This window comes from Archocentrus centrarchus, chromosome 23, assembly GCF_007364275.1.
Source record: "Archocentrus centrarchus isolate MPI-CPG fArcCen1 chromosome 23, fArcCen1, whole genome shotgun sequence".
NCBI classification, from domain to species: Eukaryota; Metazoa; Chordata; class Actinopteri; order Cichliformes; family Cichlidae; genus Archocentrus; species Archocentrus centrarchus.
In genome coordinates this window covers 20,900,453-20,917,427 of record NC_044368.1, presented here as the reverse complement: position 1 = coordinate 20,917,427, position 16,975 = coordinate 20,900,453, and the positions used below count along the sequence as shown (strand labels likewise).

The following is a 16,975-nucleotide window of genomic DNA, read 5'->3' as shown; positions in this document are numbered from 1 at the left end:
CAGAGAACAGAGAGAACAGAGTTTCGTCAAACTGAAGTTTCGTCACTCTTTTTGTCCGATTGCAGCTTCCTGTTCGGGAAATGGCTAAAGGGCCTTCAGCATATTTTAATCTACTCTAGTTTAAAAAAAACTACAACACCTAGACACTTCAAACCTGGACTAGATTATTATAAACTGATAGCAGAGTAAAACCAAGTTTTTGATTTGTGAAACCTTTATCTGATTTGTGAAACTTCAATAAAGGGACATTTCAGCACTTTTTTTTGCATCTGGATCACACTGATCCAGCTCCTTTTTCTTATATTGTGATGAGGATTGTGGTAACATTATGTATTCTTAGACATTTTTGGTATGCTATACTTATGTGAGGTTTTTAAGAATGGTCTTTTCTATTTGTATCTTATTTATGTGATATTGACTATTCTGGTACATCCATGATTTTTAATATTCTTTTTGTCCTATTTTTTCTTGGACACTGAATGGCACCTGTCACTCAACGTCCTTGGTGACAGGAGGTTATTTAAACAGGTAGCATTACCTTGTTAAGTCTGAAGAAGGGCACTCCGGCTCGAAACGTCACTGTTTTAACGTTATGATGGATTAAAAATTTTCCAAGGAGTTCTTTGGTGTATGGACCTCCTGAAGTTAGAACAGTTACCACAAATCTATTAAAATGACCCCTCAAACCTGAGGCAAAGACTCAGTCATGTTTTCCAGAATTTTACAAATTAAATTAAAGAAATATTTTCAGCAAAGGAGATAAGATGAGAAACATGTAAAACATTGTTTCCACTTCTTAACCACATGGAGGCATAGATGCACATGCACTCGGCCATGTGATGTAAAAGAAAATGTGGTTCATCAAAACCACACCACCTTCTTCTGCTCTGATGCTCTAGTTCTGATGCTCACATGTCCGTTGTTGGTGCTTTCTGGTCACTGACTGGGCTCCGGCTATGCAGCCCCATACACAACAAACTGTGCTGCAGTGTGTACACCTTTCTACCAGCTGTACTGATTGTTTTGCTTTTTTTCCCATCGTGGAAACAATTTGTGAATGCTGTAACTCAAAAAACATAACTTGGCATAGATAGATGGATAGATATGGATTTTTATTTGATTTATTATTATGAACATTGAATGAAAATTAATATGAAACATTAATAACAGAATTGCTTTTTGCCTCAGTTAAAATAAAAACACTAAGAATAAAAGCCCAAATTAAAGCATTAAAGTACATCAGAGTCCACTGTTAATCAAGGAGAATGCTAGAGGAGTTATTTAGTTGATATATCTACATAAACTACTCCTGTGAAAAGTGAAGCAGACAGGACATAGATGAGAACTGAATGTGAGTGTCTACTTAGTCACCCTTTTGAGGGCATATGTAGGACAAAAGAACATTAATCATGTTCTTGATAATAGGAGGTTGTGGATGGAGCTCATGTTGCAGGTGGTGGGCCAGGACCATCTCCCAGGCATCTACCAGATGGACATTTAATCCTTTGAATGTGGCCCTGAGCACCTTGTCCCGCTGCAAAGAGTACCAGTCACTATTGGTCAATGCACCAGAAGATGTACAGGATTTGGGATTTCCAGTCCGAATGACAACCACTGTGGCTGGAGCCCTGGACAGCAGCTGCACCACTGCTCTGCGTATGGTCTGCAGCCGACGAATATAGACCTCAATAGGGAAATTGGCAAAGTGTGCCCAGATGGCAAATACTACGATGGTGTCGTTTCCTCCAACCACCTCATCTAGCTCATTAGCAATATAATGCAGCTCGATGGCTGGGACAATGACAGTCCGTAGAGGAGGACCGTGGGTGCGGTATGTCACCAAGATGTTGTTTGCATAATCCAGGGACATCAAAGGTCCAATTGATTTCGAGCTATGCAGGTTAAATGCCTTCAGATCTAAAAGTATTCCAAAGGGAATAAGTTAAGTTGCAGTGTGAAAAAATAAAACTGGTGCCAGAAAGGTTTGAGGGGCATCTACCTGGTAGTGATGCATTAAGGTATTCAAACCACTGCCTCATGGTGGAGTCTCCATACATATGAACCACCTTTCCTTTAAGACATTGTATCATGGCTGAGGAAGTGTTGAATTGATGAACTGTGGTGCCATCTAGTGCTCGCCACACACCCTTGTAGTAATAGCCAGAGGGTCCAGACTCCACACTGCTGCTGCTTACCTCTGACTCACCTGCTAAGAGGTTAAAAAAAAAAAAGAAAAAAAAAGACAGAATGTTTTTAACTCATTAACAGGAAAACACCAAAACAAAGCCTTTCCTTAACCGGACTATAGCAATCAAACTCAAGTCACATTCTCACTTTTACAAATTTATTGCTTTAATTTTACATTTCTAATTTTGATTTCATGAAACATCTGGTCAATGTAGTTTTCTAACCTCATAAACCTTCATAAAATATTTGTTCACAATGGGCCTTAAATACAAAGATATTAGATAAAAGCCTGATTGGCAGGTGTGCGTGCAGTACCAGTCAAAAGTTTGGAAATGTGTCCAAACTTTTGACTGGTACTGTATGCATGTGTCTGTGTTTGTGTGTTTAAATAATCATTAATGACACTAGTTGTTATTAACATTAAATTTCGAATTGGGTTTTTTGCTTAAAACCTGTGAACCTGTGTCATCTTTTCTACAGAGACAGACAACTCTGTAATCTTAGCCATTTAAAACTGCTTTTGTCTCTAGCTGTATAAAATTTAATATTTGTTGTTTCAAATTTCCAGGTTGAAATGGTTATAACAGACCTCTTTATTCTGGGGGATAAGAGCTACTGTAAGTAAATTTTATTCATGCTTTGGTCTATGCATAATTCAATTCAGTTCATTTAAATTAAACAAACAGTTGCCTCAAGGCACATACACAAATACAGACTGCTGGCTGTTAGTGCTACATCCTCACACATCCCCATTAAGTATTTCATTACTAACATATAGATGTTAATAATAAGAATGAAGCTTTACCTTTCTGTTTTGGGAAAACTATGATATTGGCAGGTTCTGAACCCAAAATGGAAACTTTCATATTAACATGCCTGAGGGAAAGCACACACAATAAAATCTCTTTACAAAAATGGGAAAGAATTTCAATGACTTTTAAACTAGAAATGTATTAGACACATTAGACAGCAAAACCAGCTTGGGTTAGACACTCCAAATCATTATGCAACAGACAAGCTGATGAAGATATGGTGCTTTTTCCAGCTAGAGAGCCAGATAGTTCCCTATTTAGTTTGTGGAGAGCAAAATTTGAACAGTGGAGTTATTTTGCATGAACACAAGAACAAATGTTGTTTCATGTCTGTGGGAAAACCTTGATTGTTTTATGTTGCATCAGTTTAGTCATGGTTTTTAGTAACTCCAGAAATATCCTACCAAGAAATGCTCACCTTTGAAAAAGCGTCTGCATGGTTGTCAGATTTTTTTTATATCCTCCATTGAAGTTCGTGATTCTCGCATTACAACTCATGTTCTCGGGCTTGTAACAGAACCACGGCTCACCTGTACGGAGGTCAGTGTAGTTGCACACAGGCTGCTCAGATGGACGTAAACATACGCTGCAGATGGTAGTTTTTTTGACTGAGCCTGAACGGAACTGGCTCTTGAGAAAAATTCTGTCAGGCTGTTCTATGTTCAGCCTGCGCATCTCTGTGACTGCCTCGCTGGGATGAACCAGTGTCACCTGGTAGGACAAAGAATCAGGGTTTTGAAACTTGTTTCACAGAAATATGTATAATAACTGCAATCTTTTAACACAGACTTTCATGCTGGTGGCAAGTAATTTATTCAGATTACATGCCAGTTACCTCTCTGTACTGACCAAATGCACCAAACAGCCCCTTGGTAATGGCCACAGCACTAGCTAACTGTTAGGATAATGATCTGTTCTGGCAGCTAACTGCTGAAATTCAGCCCGGCTCAATGGCACCTCTGCAAGGCGCAGCGCCGGGTGATCAACTGCCTGCTAGAACCCTGGATTAACAAGTCCACTTTAGTGGACTGGCGGCATCTCTTCGGACTGGAGGCCATCATCGGCACAGAGGCAGGCGCCTTCGTCCTCGGTGTTGGCACTGGTATGGATGAGGCAGAGCTCATTGTTTCAGAAACTGAAGAGTGATGAATGCAAAACACTGTGTTATAGTCCCTTGAATTATAGTTCCTGGTCTGTTTACTTTACTTTTATATTCCTAGGTTTTGGATTTGGTTTAGTTCTGTTCATGGTTACTGTTTGTATTATTTTTCCTGCCGCCCTTGTGTTCCTGTGTCTGGTTTTGTCCCCATCTCTGTGTGTCCTGTGTCTGTGTGTCCTGTGTCTGTGTGTCCTGTGTCTGTGTGTCCTGTTCTCATGGTTATCTGGATCCTCTGTTTAGTTGTGTCAGATTTCTCTCATCTTCTTTTCCGTTATGTCTGTTTTCTTTGTTCTTAGTTCCCTGCCTGCTTGTGTTGTTGGGTTGTTATTCCCTTTTGTTCCCTTCAGTCCTGGTCTCGTCTGTGTGAACTTGGTAGGTCTTAGTTCAGTGTCTTCCTGTGTTATTTAGTCTCGAGTCTCTTGAGTTTGTATTTATTTTTACTTATTCAGTGATTAGTTTCAGCTGTCCTCTTTGGTGTATCTCATCTTTCTTGTGTGTATATATTGTCTGAGTTCTCCTCACTTCCTTGTTATGCCTTGGCTCCCCTCTCACTGTGTGTTCCCTCCCTCCATGTTTTTCAATGTTGTTTCCTAGTCTCCTCCTAGTTAGTGTATTTCTGACTCCTGTCCAAGCCAGTCAGTATTTAGTGTATTTACCCTTTTCTAACCACCAATAAAGGTACATTTAAGTTCACTCCTCTCTCCTGAGCCCTGTGTTGGGTCCTTTCCTGGGTGCCACACAGCGTTCCATGACACACCATCACATTCACCCTCCTTACAGTTGACATGAACAGAAAATTATAGTCTGTGAGGACAGATTCAGTTTTGGAGTCAAAATCAAGTGGCCTTTTGAAACTCCAGTTTTTTTCTGGTAGTTAATATGCACCTATTTGTATGACCAGCAAAACAGCATTATGTAAGAATTAAATGACAGTTTAAGCATTTCTCATCGAACTAATAATAGTTGGGATAACAGGCTTTACATTAAAATTTATAAGTAAGATTTCTTATTCTAATGTTATCTTCAAGGATAATAAGCCTGTAGGATGCAAACATTTTGTGTCAGTTTTCAATCAGTTTTTGTGAAATTTACCTTCTACAATCACATTTAGCATGATGTGTGTTAGCATTACCTCAACCTGCGCACTTCCCTCCCAGAGTAAAGAGAATACAGCAGAGTAGGTACCATTGAGGTAATCTGTCACTTTCCCTGCCACACCTGCGCTAAGATTTAAGTTGTGTAACCGGGCAAATAATACATCTCCCCCGGACTTCTTTGGATGGCCCTGGAAGTCATACATTTTGATCATAACTTCCAGTTTATCACCTATGTACCACTGTCCCCCTCCCCTCCTTGGAAGAATGGTGAAGGTACTGTGGGCTGGATCACTGGTCTTATTCAGAGAAAGAGATGACGGTAATGGCGGAGTTTCAGGCCAAGCGATGGACTCTAGCAGGAGTTGTTCTTCAAGAGCCTCTTTTGGGGGCAGTGGTTTTAACTTGCAGAAGTTATAATGCCTGTCAATAGGTGGAGTGACAGGGGTAGCTCCTGAGATGATGATTGTGATGTTCAATTTATTCCAAAACTGAAAAAAATAAAAATAAAAGTGAGGCAGTGAAAAAATATGTCAAACACTAATTTATCTTTAGTTGTTAACACAGTATAATGAAAGACTGTTTTTGAGATGGTGTTCACGTTCATTGTTTTACTTGTGTTAATGCAAATGTATAATAACACGTTACCCAGTGCTTCAAAAGAATAATTACTGAAAGGAGACATATAATACAGTTATATGCATCTCAACTTGTTTCATTATCCAGTTTCTACAAAGAGTAGAGACCGGTGCCACACTGCATCACTTTGCAATGACACAAGAAGTTATGAATCTGATTGGATCCAGTAATCTTATTCTGTAATCTTATTCTGTAGCAGCTGTGCAGAAATGTAAGCAGTGTGTCATCAGATCTGACTCTGTAATATTTCAAAGTAATCTTTTGTCAATAAGGCAAAGATGCTGTCCACATACAAAGCAGGTATCAGCTAACCAGGTAAAAATGTAATTTTTCAGTTTTATAGAACTACATGTGGGTGCTCACCACAAATACAGGTGCTGGACATAAAATTAGAATATCATGAAAAAGTTGATTTATTTCAGTAATTCATTCGAAAAGTGAAACTTGTATATTATATTCATTCATTACACACAGATTGATATGTTTCAGATGTTTATTCCTTTTAATTTTGATGATTATAACTGACAACTAATGAAAATTCAGTAAATTCACCAAATTCAGTATCTCAGAAAATTAGAATATTGTGAAAAGGTTCAATATCGAAGACAGCTGTTGCAACACTCCAATCAGAATCAGAATCAGAATCAGAATCAGAATCAGAAGGTTTTTATTGCCATATGGGTGAACAGGTTCACAGCATTAGGAAATTGCTGCGGTACTTCGTGCTTACAGAAAAACAAAAAAAAAACAAAAAACAAATAAGTATAAAAACTATAAGACAATATACAAGTATACAAATTGCAAATATACAGAGATATTAGAGCTTACAAAATATACAGTGCAGAGACTAATTAAAAGATAAAAGAATGTAAACTATATTCCACTAATATGTACATCAATGCAAACAGACAGGTGCATAGACATAGGGTCATCAGCGTTTGTGGAGGGTGGTGGTAACAGTCTTAGGGTAATTGTTCATGAGTCCAACAGCAGAGGGGAAGAAACTGTTCTTATGGCGGGAGGTTCTGGTCCATATGGACCGTAGCCTCCTGCCTGAGGGGAGAGGGTCAAAAAGTCTGTGCCCAGGGTGAGAGTGGTCGGCTGTGATCCGACCTGCACGCCCCAGTGTCCTGGAGGTGTACAGGTCCTGGAGAGATGGGAGGTTACAGCCAATCACCTTCTCAGCAGAGTGCACAACGCGCTGTAGTCTCTGTTTGTCCCTAGTGGTGGCTCCAGCGTACCACACAGTGATGGAGGAGGTGAGGATGGACTCAATGATGGCAGTATAGAACTGCACCATGGTCCTTGCTGGCAAGTTGAATTTCTTCAACTGCCGCAGGAAGTACATCCTCTGCTGGGCCTTTTTGATGACAGAGGTGATGGTGGGCTCCCACTTGAGGTCCTGGGTGATGGTAGTTCCCAGGAAGCGAAAGGAGTCCACTGTGGTGATGGGGGTGTCAGTCAGGATGATGGAGGGTAGAGGGGCTGTGTGCTTCCTAAAGTCCACTATAATCTCCACTGTCTTCTGGGCGTTCAGTACCAGGTTATTGTGGCTGCACCAGGACACCAGACGTTTGACCTCCATCCTGTAGGCCGACTCGTCCCCGTCTGAGATGAGTCCGATGAGAGTCGTGTCGTCTGCAAACTTAATAAGCTTGACAGACTGGTGGTCAGAGGTGCAGCAGTTGGTATACAGGGAGAAGAGCAGAGGAGAGAGGACACAGCCCTGAGGAGTGCCAGTGCTGATGGTCCGGGAGTCCGAGACATTCTTCCCCAGCCTCACGTGCTGCTTCCTGTTCATCAGGAAGTCAATGATCCACCTGCAGATGGGATCTGGCACGTTCATCTGGGACAGCTTGTCTTGGAGGAGATCAGGGATGATGGTGTTGAAGGCAGAGCTGAAGTCCACAAACAGGATCCTGGCGTAGGTTCCCTGGGAGTCCAGATGCTGTAGGATGAAGTGCAGAGTCAGGTTGATGGCGTCGTCCACAGACCTGTTGGCTCTGTAGGCAAACTGCAGGGGGTCCAGAAGGGGGGCTGTGAGGGACTTGAGGTGGGACAGCACCAGACGCTCAAATGACTTCATGACCACAGAAGTCAGTGCCACAGGTCTGTAGTCATTTAGTCCAGTGATCCTTGGCTTCTTGGGGACAGGAACAATGGTAGCGGTTTTAAAGCAGACAGGCACGTGGCAAGCCTCCAGTGAGGAGTTGAAGATGTTCGTGAACAATGGGGCAAGCTCGTTAGCACAGTGTCTCAGTGTGGCAGGTGAGACACCATCTGGACCTGGAGCTTTGCGAGCTTTGACACTCCTGAACTGCTTTAGCACCTGGTCCTCCTGAATACAAAAGACTGTGGGGGTGGGGGATGAGGGGGACGCTGGGGTGGGAGTCCTTGATGATGTGGGCTTCTCTGAGGTGTGGGGAGTGGGGGAGGTTGGGGGGTGAATATTTGTGTTGGCTGTATTGTAGTTGGGACTGGTGGAGGTGTGAAGGCTGCTGAACTGACCATCAAAACGACAATAGAACTCGTTCAGTCTATTTGCAGTTTGTAGGTCGTCTGTGGAGTGGGGGGTTTTAGGCTTGTAGTTGGTAATCTGCCTAAAACCTTTCCATACAGAGGCCGCGTCGTTCTCTGAGATCTGCTGCTGTATATTCTCAGAGTGATGTGATCTAGCAGTGGCCACTTCCTTGCTAAACCTGTACTTGGCCTCTTTGTAGCAGTCTTTGTCCCCACTTTTAAAAGCCTCCCTCTTCTCTATCCACAGCTGCTTCAGTTTGGGAGTAAACCAGGGTTTGTCACTGTTATAACTCACCCTGGTGCGTGATGGCACAATGCTGTCCTCGCAGAAGTGGATATACGAGGTTACAGTGTCCGTGTAGTCATCCAGACTGTCACAGGCAGCCCTCATTGAATCAGCTAATTAATTCAAAACACCTGCAAAAGCCTTTAAATTGTCTCTCAGTCTAGTTCTGTAGGTTACACAATCATGGGGAAGACTGCTGACTTGACAGTTGTCCAAAAGACAACCTTTGACACCTCGCACAAGGAGGGCAAGACACAAAAGGTCATTGCTAAAGAGGCTGGCTGTTCACGGAGCTCTGTGTCCAAGCTCATTAATAGAGAGGCGAAGGGAAAGAAAAGATGTGGTAGAAAAAAGTGTACAAGCAATAGTGATAACCGCACCCTGGAGAGGATTGTGAAACCAAACCCATTCAAAAATGTGGGGGAGATTCACAAAGAGTGGACTGCAGCTGGAGTCAGTGCAGACATGGGTTTCAGCTGCCGCAGTCCTTATGTCAAGCCACTCTTGAACAAGAGACGGCGTCAGAAGCTTCTCACCTGGGCTAAAGACAAAGAGGACTGGACTGCTGCTGAGTGCTCCAAAGTTATGTTCTCTGATCAAAGTAAATTTTGCATTTCCTTTGGAAATTAAGGTCCCAGAGTCTGGAGGAAGAGAGGAGAGGCACAGAATCCAGGTTGCTTGAGGTCCAGTGTAAAGTTTCCACAGTCAGTGATGGTTTGGGGTGCCATGTCATCTGCTGGTGTTGGTCCACTGTGTTTTCTGAGGTCCAAGGCCAATGCAGCCGTCTACCAGGAAGTTTTAGAGCACCTCATGCTTCCTGCTGCTGACCAACTTTATGGAGATGCAGATTTCATTTTCCAACAAGACTTGACACCTGCACACAGTGCTAAAGCTACCAGTACCAGGTTTAAGGATAATGGAATCCCTGTTCTTAATTGGCCAGCAAACTCGCCTGACCTTTAACCCCATAGAAAATCTATGGGCTATTGTGAAGAGGAAGATGCGATACGCCAGACCCAACGATTCAGAAGACCTGAAGGCCACTATCAGATCAACCTGGGCTCTCAGAACACCTGAACAGTGCCACAGACTGATCGACTCCATGCCACGCCACACTGCATTGATGCAGTAATCCAGGCAAAAGGAGCCCCAACTAAGTATTGAGTGCTGTACATGCTCATACTTTTCATGTTCATACTTTTCAGTTGGCCAATTTGGGGTTTTCATTAGTTGTCAGATATAATCATCTAAATTAAAAGAAAGAAACATTTGAAATATATCAGTCTGTGTGTAATGAATGAATATAATATACAAGTTTCACTATTAGAATGGAATTACTCAAATTAATCAACTTTTTCATCCATCCATTCGCTTCCGCTCATCCTGTTCAGGGTCGTGGGGGGGCTGGAGCCTATCCCAGCTGTCATAGGGCGAGAGGGAGGGTACACCCTGTACAGGTCACCAGCCTGTCACAGGGCCAACACAGAGAGACAAACAACTTTTCACACTCACATTCACACCAATGGTCAATTTAGTGTAGCCAATTAACCTAACCCCCAGTAAGTAAGCCTCCAGAGGAAACCCACGCAAGCACAGGGAGAACACGCAAACTCCACACAGAGAGAGAAAGAGGCCTGGGCCAAGGTGGAATCGAACCCAGACCTTCCAGATGTTATTATAACTATGAGGCAGCAGTACTAACCACTGCGCAACCATGCGCAGCAGTTATGACCAGCACCTGTACATTCTCAAAAGTCACCAGATGTATTTCAGCCTGCCATGTGACAGCATGAACAGTCTCAGAGTCTTCAGTCTGGTAATTTGAGTGGATATTACCCAGAGGCTGCAACTGACATGAACCTTGGTATGGATACACTTACAATACATGCACTCACATTTGTGACAGCTGGGTATTCCATACTTTATTAGGAGAACTAGAATCACATCACCTCTGAATTCTGTCTCCATCCATCTCCTCAGCTCTGAGCCCTAATCTGCACTACTATGCACAATGTAAATTATTCTATTCTGTATAGTGTGAATTACTTTTTTTTTTTTTTTCGTTTTACTTATATGTTCTTATTATTTATTATTGGCTGCAGGGACCAAATACATGTCACTGTGGGTTGTACAGTGACACGTATTCTGTGCATGTGACTAATAAACCTTATCTTCTCTTCTCTAACATTTGAGCCTTGGGCAGGAGGTTAATATAAACAGATTATTATTGCACGTAGGTGTGTGAAAGCACTTCTGTTGCTTTGCTTTGAAGTTGTTTGTCGGTATTTTCGGATGATAGCCCTACTCCACATATCCTGGACAGTAAACTTCCACGATGTGAAATGAAACACCGAAAGGCGAAGCTGCATTTTGTTCTAACAGAGGCAGACTATATATGAAAGAAGCATTTACAACATTTACAATTTGAATGTAAATAATAAATATAATATAAATATAATAAAATTATATTAATTATATTAAAAATCTGATTAACAAGATATTGCTAATGAAAAAAAACAAAACAAAGCAAGTTTGCGCACTCTTAATTTTACGAAAACGAAGGTCAAAAGGACTTTAATGTGTCCTGTGATAGGTTATCATTCTCATATTAATTCCTGCATGTTTTGTATGTTGTTTACTGGTCATGTTAGTTGGTTTATTGATTCCAGGAAAAGAAAACACAGATCAGTGCTTTGTTTGTGGCTGCTCTTTGCATACATGTAGATCGTGGCTCATTGTCTGGGTGCTACCAGTAGGCACATATTAAGTTAACAACACACATAATGCTAACAACCTTGGTATTTTACAAAACAATAACACTGATCTGAACATGCCACATTTCAGTATTATGGGAAGAACATGTGAAAATAACTGGATTGATAGGTGGGCAGCTTTTGTTACTTACCAATGGAGAAAAGAGCCAGCTGTCAGTTTTGAATCTTTCACCATTAAGTAAATGACAGTCTGAGATTAAATGCTGCTTCGTTTCATATTACTTCCTTTGGGATAGTTTCCAAAGTTTTTCCACCCATATCCCTGTGTCAGCTAACTGAACTAATCCACTGGTATCTATGCGAAAAATCACAAGTGCTACATGTTTCCACATTTGCAGAATTGTTAACATACTTCTTCTTATAAGATCTGAATTAGTGCAGGAAAATTCCTGCCTAGTGGGATAAATTAAACTATAAGAAACCAATATTAATGCTGATATCTCAAATACGAAGCTAACTGCACTCCATGAGTACCCGGCTAAGATGCACCTGGAATGGCTGACTGAAGTAAATTTGTGTTGTCCATATTGACCAGTCCATTAAACAGTCCAATGTGATGTGTGTATTTGTATGTCAGTGGTGGTGTTCTTGAAGAGTGTCCTGGATGTGAGGAAATGGCGTCCCAGTGAACATACTGAACTGAACATACTGTTAATGTGACTATTTTTTTTGTCTCTATTTTTGAGTCATTCTACGAGAATAGCTCAAATTGAACTTTGATATTTTCAAATTTTTACCAAAATGTATTATGTGTATGTATATCCCTCAGCATTAAGGACATAGTTAACTATCAGAAAAACATATTTTCCCATCTTAGGGATTATTTTTCCATTTTTATAGGTCATTATTATCACAATCTCTCAACCCCGTTACAATAAAACATGTAACAGGGTTGAGTGTGACGGGGTTGTGATTTTTGAACAAAATGGCCATTGCTCCATGTAGTGAATACCAGAGAGACATAGGGCCCAGCTGACATAGGGCGAGAGGCAGGGTACACCCTGTACAGGTCGCCAACCTGTTGCAGGGCCAACACAGAGAGACAGACAACATCCACACTCACAACATTCATGCTCTCATTCCCACCTATGGGCAATTTAGTGTAGCCAATTAACCTAACCCCAGTAAGTGCATGTCTTTGGACTGTGGGAGGAAACTAGAGGAAACCCACACAGACATGGGGAGAACATGCAAACTCCACACAGTAAGAAAGAGGCCTGGGCCAAGGTGAAATTGAACCCAAGCCTTCTAGATGGTATACTAACTGAGGCAGCAGTGCTAACCACCACCCACAGTGATTAGCAAAACACATTTTGTGATAATTTAAGAGTTTTATGAGGTTTTTATTCTCAAATGAGGCTCATACTGCTAAAAAGGGTCAATCATTGGTGAGTTTTATATTGTCTTTTTACAGCAATGAGCCCAGGTGGAGCAGAGACAGCAAGACAATATTGGGAACACCATGATGCTGCCCCAGACAGGAAGAGATGGCATAAAAACAGAAACACTGGAAAGAAGAAGGGTATCCCTGAGCTCAGTGAGACAGAGAAGGGGGCAAAATGGGAAAAGAAAAAAAAAAAAAGATTATCCTGCTGCCTTAACTTGCTCTGCAAGAAATGTTTCATTACAACTGAGTTTTTTTTTAAGTAACATCCTTGTTCTACAAGATTCCATCCATCCATTCTCTTCCACTTATCCTGCATGTCTTTCAACTGTGGGAGGAATCCCACACAGACATGGGGAAAACATGCAAACTGCACACACAGAGAGAGAGAGGCCCCATGCCAAAGTGGAATCAAACCCAGGCCTTCTGGATGTCATTCTAAATGTGAGGCAGTAGTGCTAACCACCACGCCACCGTGCTGCCCTCTGCAAGATTATGTTAGTCAAATGGTAGCTGGACACAAGCAAACAGTCACACAACTTAAGAAATAAATGCAGGAGAGTTTGTGTACAATACAATGAAGAAGTGACTCCCAGAGAAGCAATTTGTCACCTTCGACCCCATTATACATCTTAATTGTGATGCAAAAAGCTTATGAATGTTTGTAATTTTTGTAATGTCTACCTTTGTTGAAAAAGCTCTTAATAAATCTACTTGTGTCAGTAGTTAACACATATTTGTCCACCCTGTCATCTCACTGGCCACCCTGTGTTGTCACAGTCCACCCTGTAATTTTTCAGTTTTTGAAAATAATCAAGTTATCATCACAAGTTAGTAAAAGCTTTTCACGTTTTCTTAATAAACTAATCACTGCCAAATAACATTGTTTGAAAAACTGATCAGATCATGGTTTTAGAGATTTTTTTAACAAAGGAAAACACAGCTATCACAGATTCTTTGAAGACACAAGCAATTTGCAATTATTTCACTACTTTCAAAAGCCTTATTTTACCAAATATATAGTATTATTGAGCAAGAAACAAACTAGCTATCTGAAAATGTGCATTGTAAAATCATGTTGTTATGAAAATGTATTTATTTTCATTTGACTTTGTCCTTAACAGGGTGGACATATTTTACAATGTGCTCATTGTTTATCTGCTCGCAGTAAATTCATAAAAAGTGTGGGAGCTTGACCAACATGCATTTACAAAAGCCTAAGGTTAACTTGATACAATGGATATGAAATTAGTTGGGAAACTGTAAATTGTTTGGGAAGAATTATGATGTCCCAAAGGTATTTTTTTGGTGATAATGACCCTAATATTGACTAATATAATAAATTCCTGCAGCATCACAGCTAGTACAAAAACAAAAGCAATGTAAAAAAGAAAAAAAAAGGTGCTCCTCACCTCCATGATGTCCGTGAGGTAAATAATCAGGATCGAGACAAAGACAGTGAAGAGCAGGAAGATGTAACGATGCTTTGGAAGGCTCGCGAAGACCTGCTCTTTACAAACTGGGATCTTCATGATCAGAAAACAATCCTCATTTCACGTTGCAGCATTGTATTGTGACCAGTTTACCTGGTACTGGATTTAAGAATAAGAAAAACTTATTCAAGAAATAATAATAATAATATAAGATAATAATAATATAATAATAATAAGAAAAACATATGCTCAAAAATAAACATGATAAACCTTAGTTGTAAAATCAGCTCTTTATAAAAATGGTTTAACAACACTCCACTTTCCTTAAAACAACTTTAAATCATTAAGGCTGTTATGTTTTCATGTCTTGTATAACACTTTTTCCAGCTTGCGGGCTGCTAGCAAAGCTAGCGTGGTTAAATGCGTGTGCATAGGGTGGTAACGAAACGATTGGATGAAAGTTTATCATCCATCTTCTACTTCTTTTAATGCCGTGTGATCTACATTTTTTTTTTGGGGGGGGGGGGGGCACCCCTGAAATAGAATATGATATTGTGTGATATTAGATGTAAAACCAAAAAAAAAATATATACTCCCTGCTATCTGAAATATTAAACAAGGATACATTTATTGTCAAAAAGACTATTCAAACATTCCAAATAGATCAGTGGTTCAAAATTCAGTATACACATTTATAAGTATATTACACATAAGTATATACATTTACATAGGTTCAGTATTCATTTAGTGCAATAAACAGGGGCAATATAATAATGCATTTTGAAATGCAATCTTATAGTATGTTCTGTACTCCATTATGTACATATTATGTATACTGGTACATATTGTCTATACTGTAAATATTGTTAATACAGATTTTTTTCATCATTCTAATTTCTACTTTACCTCTTATACTTTTTATTTTATTGTACCCTAATTACAGTTTATCCTCTGTACATTACCTTTGTTGCTGGCACTGAATTTCCCCACCATGGGACTAGTAAAAGGATTTCTTATTTTATCTTATTTTTGCATCGTGTGTGTGGGGAAATGCTCTCTTTCACAATTAAACATAGCTCTAAGTTCTATTACCAAATTTTTATAATTTAATTTTACCAAATGTTTAACTGATTTCTGATTGTGATCATTCAAGATTTTGTTCCGAATACATTTCTTCCAAGTTTTAGTGTCAGCAATCACCTGGGTGTTTTCTTTGCTTGATGCATGACCCTTCTGAAACAGAGTAACATAATTTCCACTATAACAGAATGTCTTCTGACATGATAACCTCTAGTAACCTCTGGAAAGCTGAAATATATTAATCATTGCAGCAATTATCCAGGAGAAGACTGTTTCCTATTTGCTTAATTAAATCAAATTTGTGATTTTGTTTTCTATTTTTGGGCACAGTAGTGTGCATTTTTCACTCAAAACAGGTTCTTCTCACAGATTTCTTATTTTTATTCTCATTGTCATTCTAATGGCAGGAAGACCGTGACATAAGTACATATCAGCTTAGGAACAGTGTAGGACGTTTTGCAGTGAAATAAAAGTACTGTAAATGTTTCAGTGCACATGCAATGGCTCAAATAGATTTTCAAATGCTTTCGGTCAGACTAACATCTAACTTTTAGGTTTTTTTTAAGATGAAAAGAAAATTGTTTAACTAATGTGCTGCATAATTTGTTAAATGTATCAAATATAAAATTTCAATCAAAAAGAGTTATGCCAAAGATATAGAACATTGTGGTCCATAAAATAAGTGAAAGTACAATTTAATAACTGTTTAAAATAAAAATGCTTGCTAAACAGCCTTCTTAAGCACTCAAACAGCCTAATTAACAATGCTAAGTAACTCAGAATCTGATATTTGATTTTCAAAATTAGAGCATGTCCTACCTTTGTGGGGGAGGTTATTTTAACGTGATGTTAAAGTTTTTTCTCTTTCCTTGAATCGTCTCGGCTTCCAGGTAATTATTGCAAAAGGTCTGCGAGACAATTTAGTGCTTCAGCAAACATATAAAGCACATGTCTGTCACGACCCAGGGAAGGAGAGGACAAACAGGCGGTAGCTGATGTGAACAAAAGTGCAAGTTTATTTACAGTGCAATCGTGAGATATGCGAGGGCAGGAATGTCCAGGGAAACAGGGATGGAACGACAGGTGGGAGTGGGTGGAGAGGACCGCGGTGCTGGAGGGAATCCGGGGAGATGAGGGGAGGCAAAGCAGGTGAGTGAGCGAACAGGTGAGTCCAAATGGCAGCAGTGTGGGATGGCGTGGTAAGCAGAGAACAGGATCAGCAGAATTTCCAGAGTGAGCGAGCAGGCACTGACACGAGGATCTGAGAGAGACAAAAACAGAGAGCAGGTAAGTCACGGAAATCACACACCAGAGAGAGAGTTCACAGGGTAGGAGCCGACACTAACTGATAAGTAGTCAATGATCCAGCGAAGACTGATAGTCTGTTGGCAGCTTAAGAAGGCCTTCCTGATGAACCGATCTGCAACAGGTGTGGTGAAGCAACGCCCAGCGTATCCGCTCCGGAGGCGGATACGCTGAAACCCATCGCCGTGATCCAAAGGACAAACAAAGACACGCAAACACACAGACATACACAAAAACCTCCCTGGGTTATGACAATGTCAAACATTAATAATGATCCAAGTGTAACTGGCCTTTGGTGGATT

The 16,975-nt window shown here is 40.4% G+C and overlaps 1 protein-coding gene across 1 annotated transcript; it reads right to left on the bottom strand.

Annotated features, from left to right (window-relative positions):
* Positions 1-1,279: 1,279 nt before the first annotated feature.
* On the bottom strand, positions 1,280-16,754 carry LOC115773420 (NXPE family member 3-like). Its single transcript, XM_030720145.1, has 8 exons — positions 16,715-16,754; positions 16,188-16,629; positions 14,268-14,447; positions 5,291-5,743; positions 3,418-3,710; positions 2,993-3,063; positions 2,000-2,206; positions 1,280-1,917 (listed from the first exon to the last, which is right to left on the bottom strand). Exons 3-8 carry the CDS (start codon positions 14,385-14,387, stop codon positions 1,364-1,366), a joined length of 1,698 nt encoding a protein of 565 aa, XP_030576005.1. The 5' UTR covers positions 14,388-14,447; positions 16,188-16,629; positions 16,715-16,754; the 3' UTR covers positions 1,280-1,363.
* Between the last annotated feature and the right edge of the window lie 221 nt (positions 16,755-16,975).

Bases quoted from the DNA above. Each gene is read 5' to 3' on its own strand.
- LOC115773420 (XM_030720145.1), bottom strand. From the start codon at position 14,387: ATGAAGATCCCAGTTTGTAAAGAGCAGGTCTTCGCGAGCCTTCCAAAG. The intron at 5,744-14,267 runs GTGAGGAGCACC...TATTTTTTTCAG, and splicing joins ACCTCACGGACATCATGGAG to TTTTGGAATAAATTGAACAT. The intron at 3,064-3,417 runs GTGAGCATTTCT...GCTTTCCCTCAG, and splicing joins ATGCAGACGCTTTTTCAAAG to GCATGTTAATATGAAAGTTT.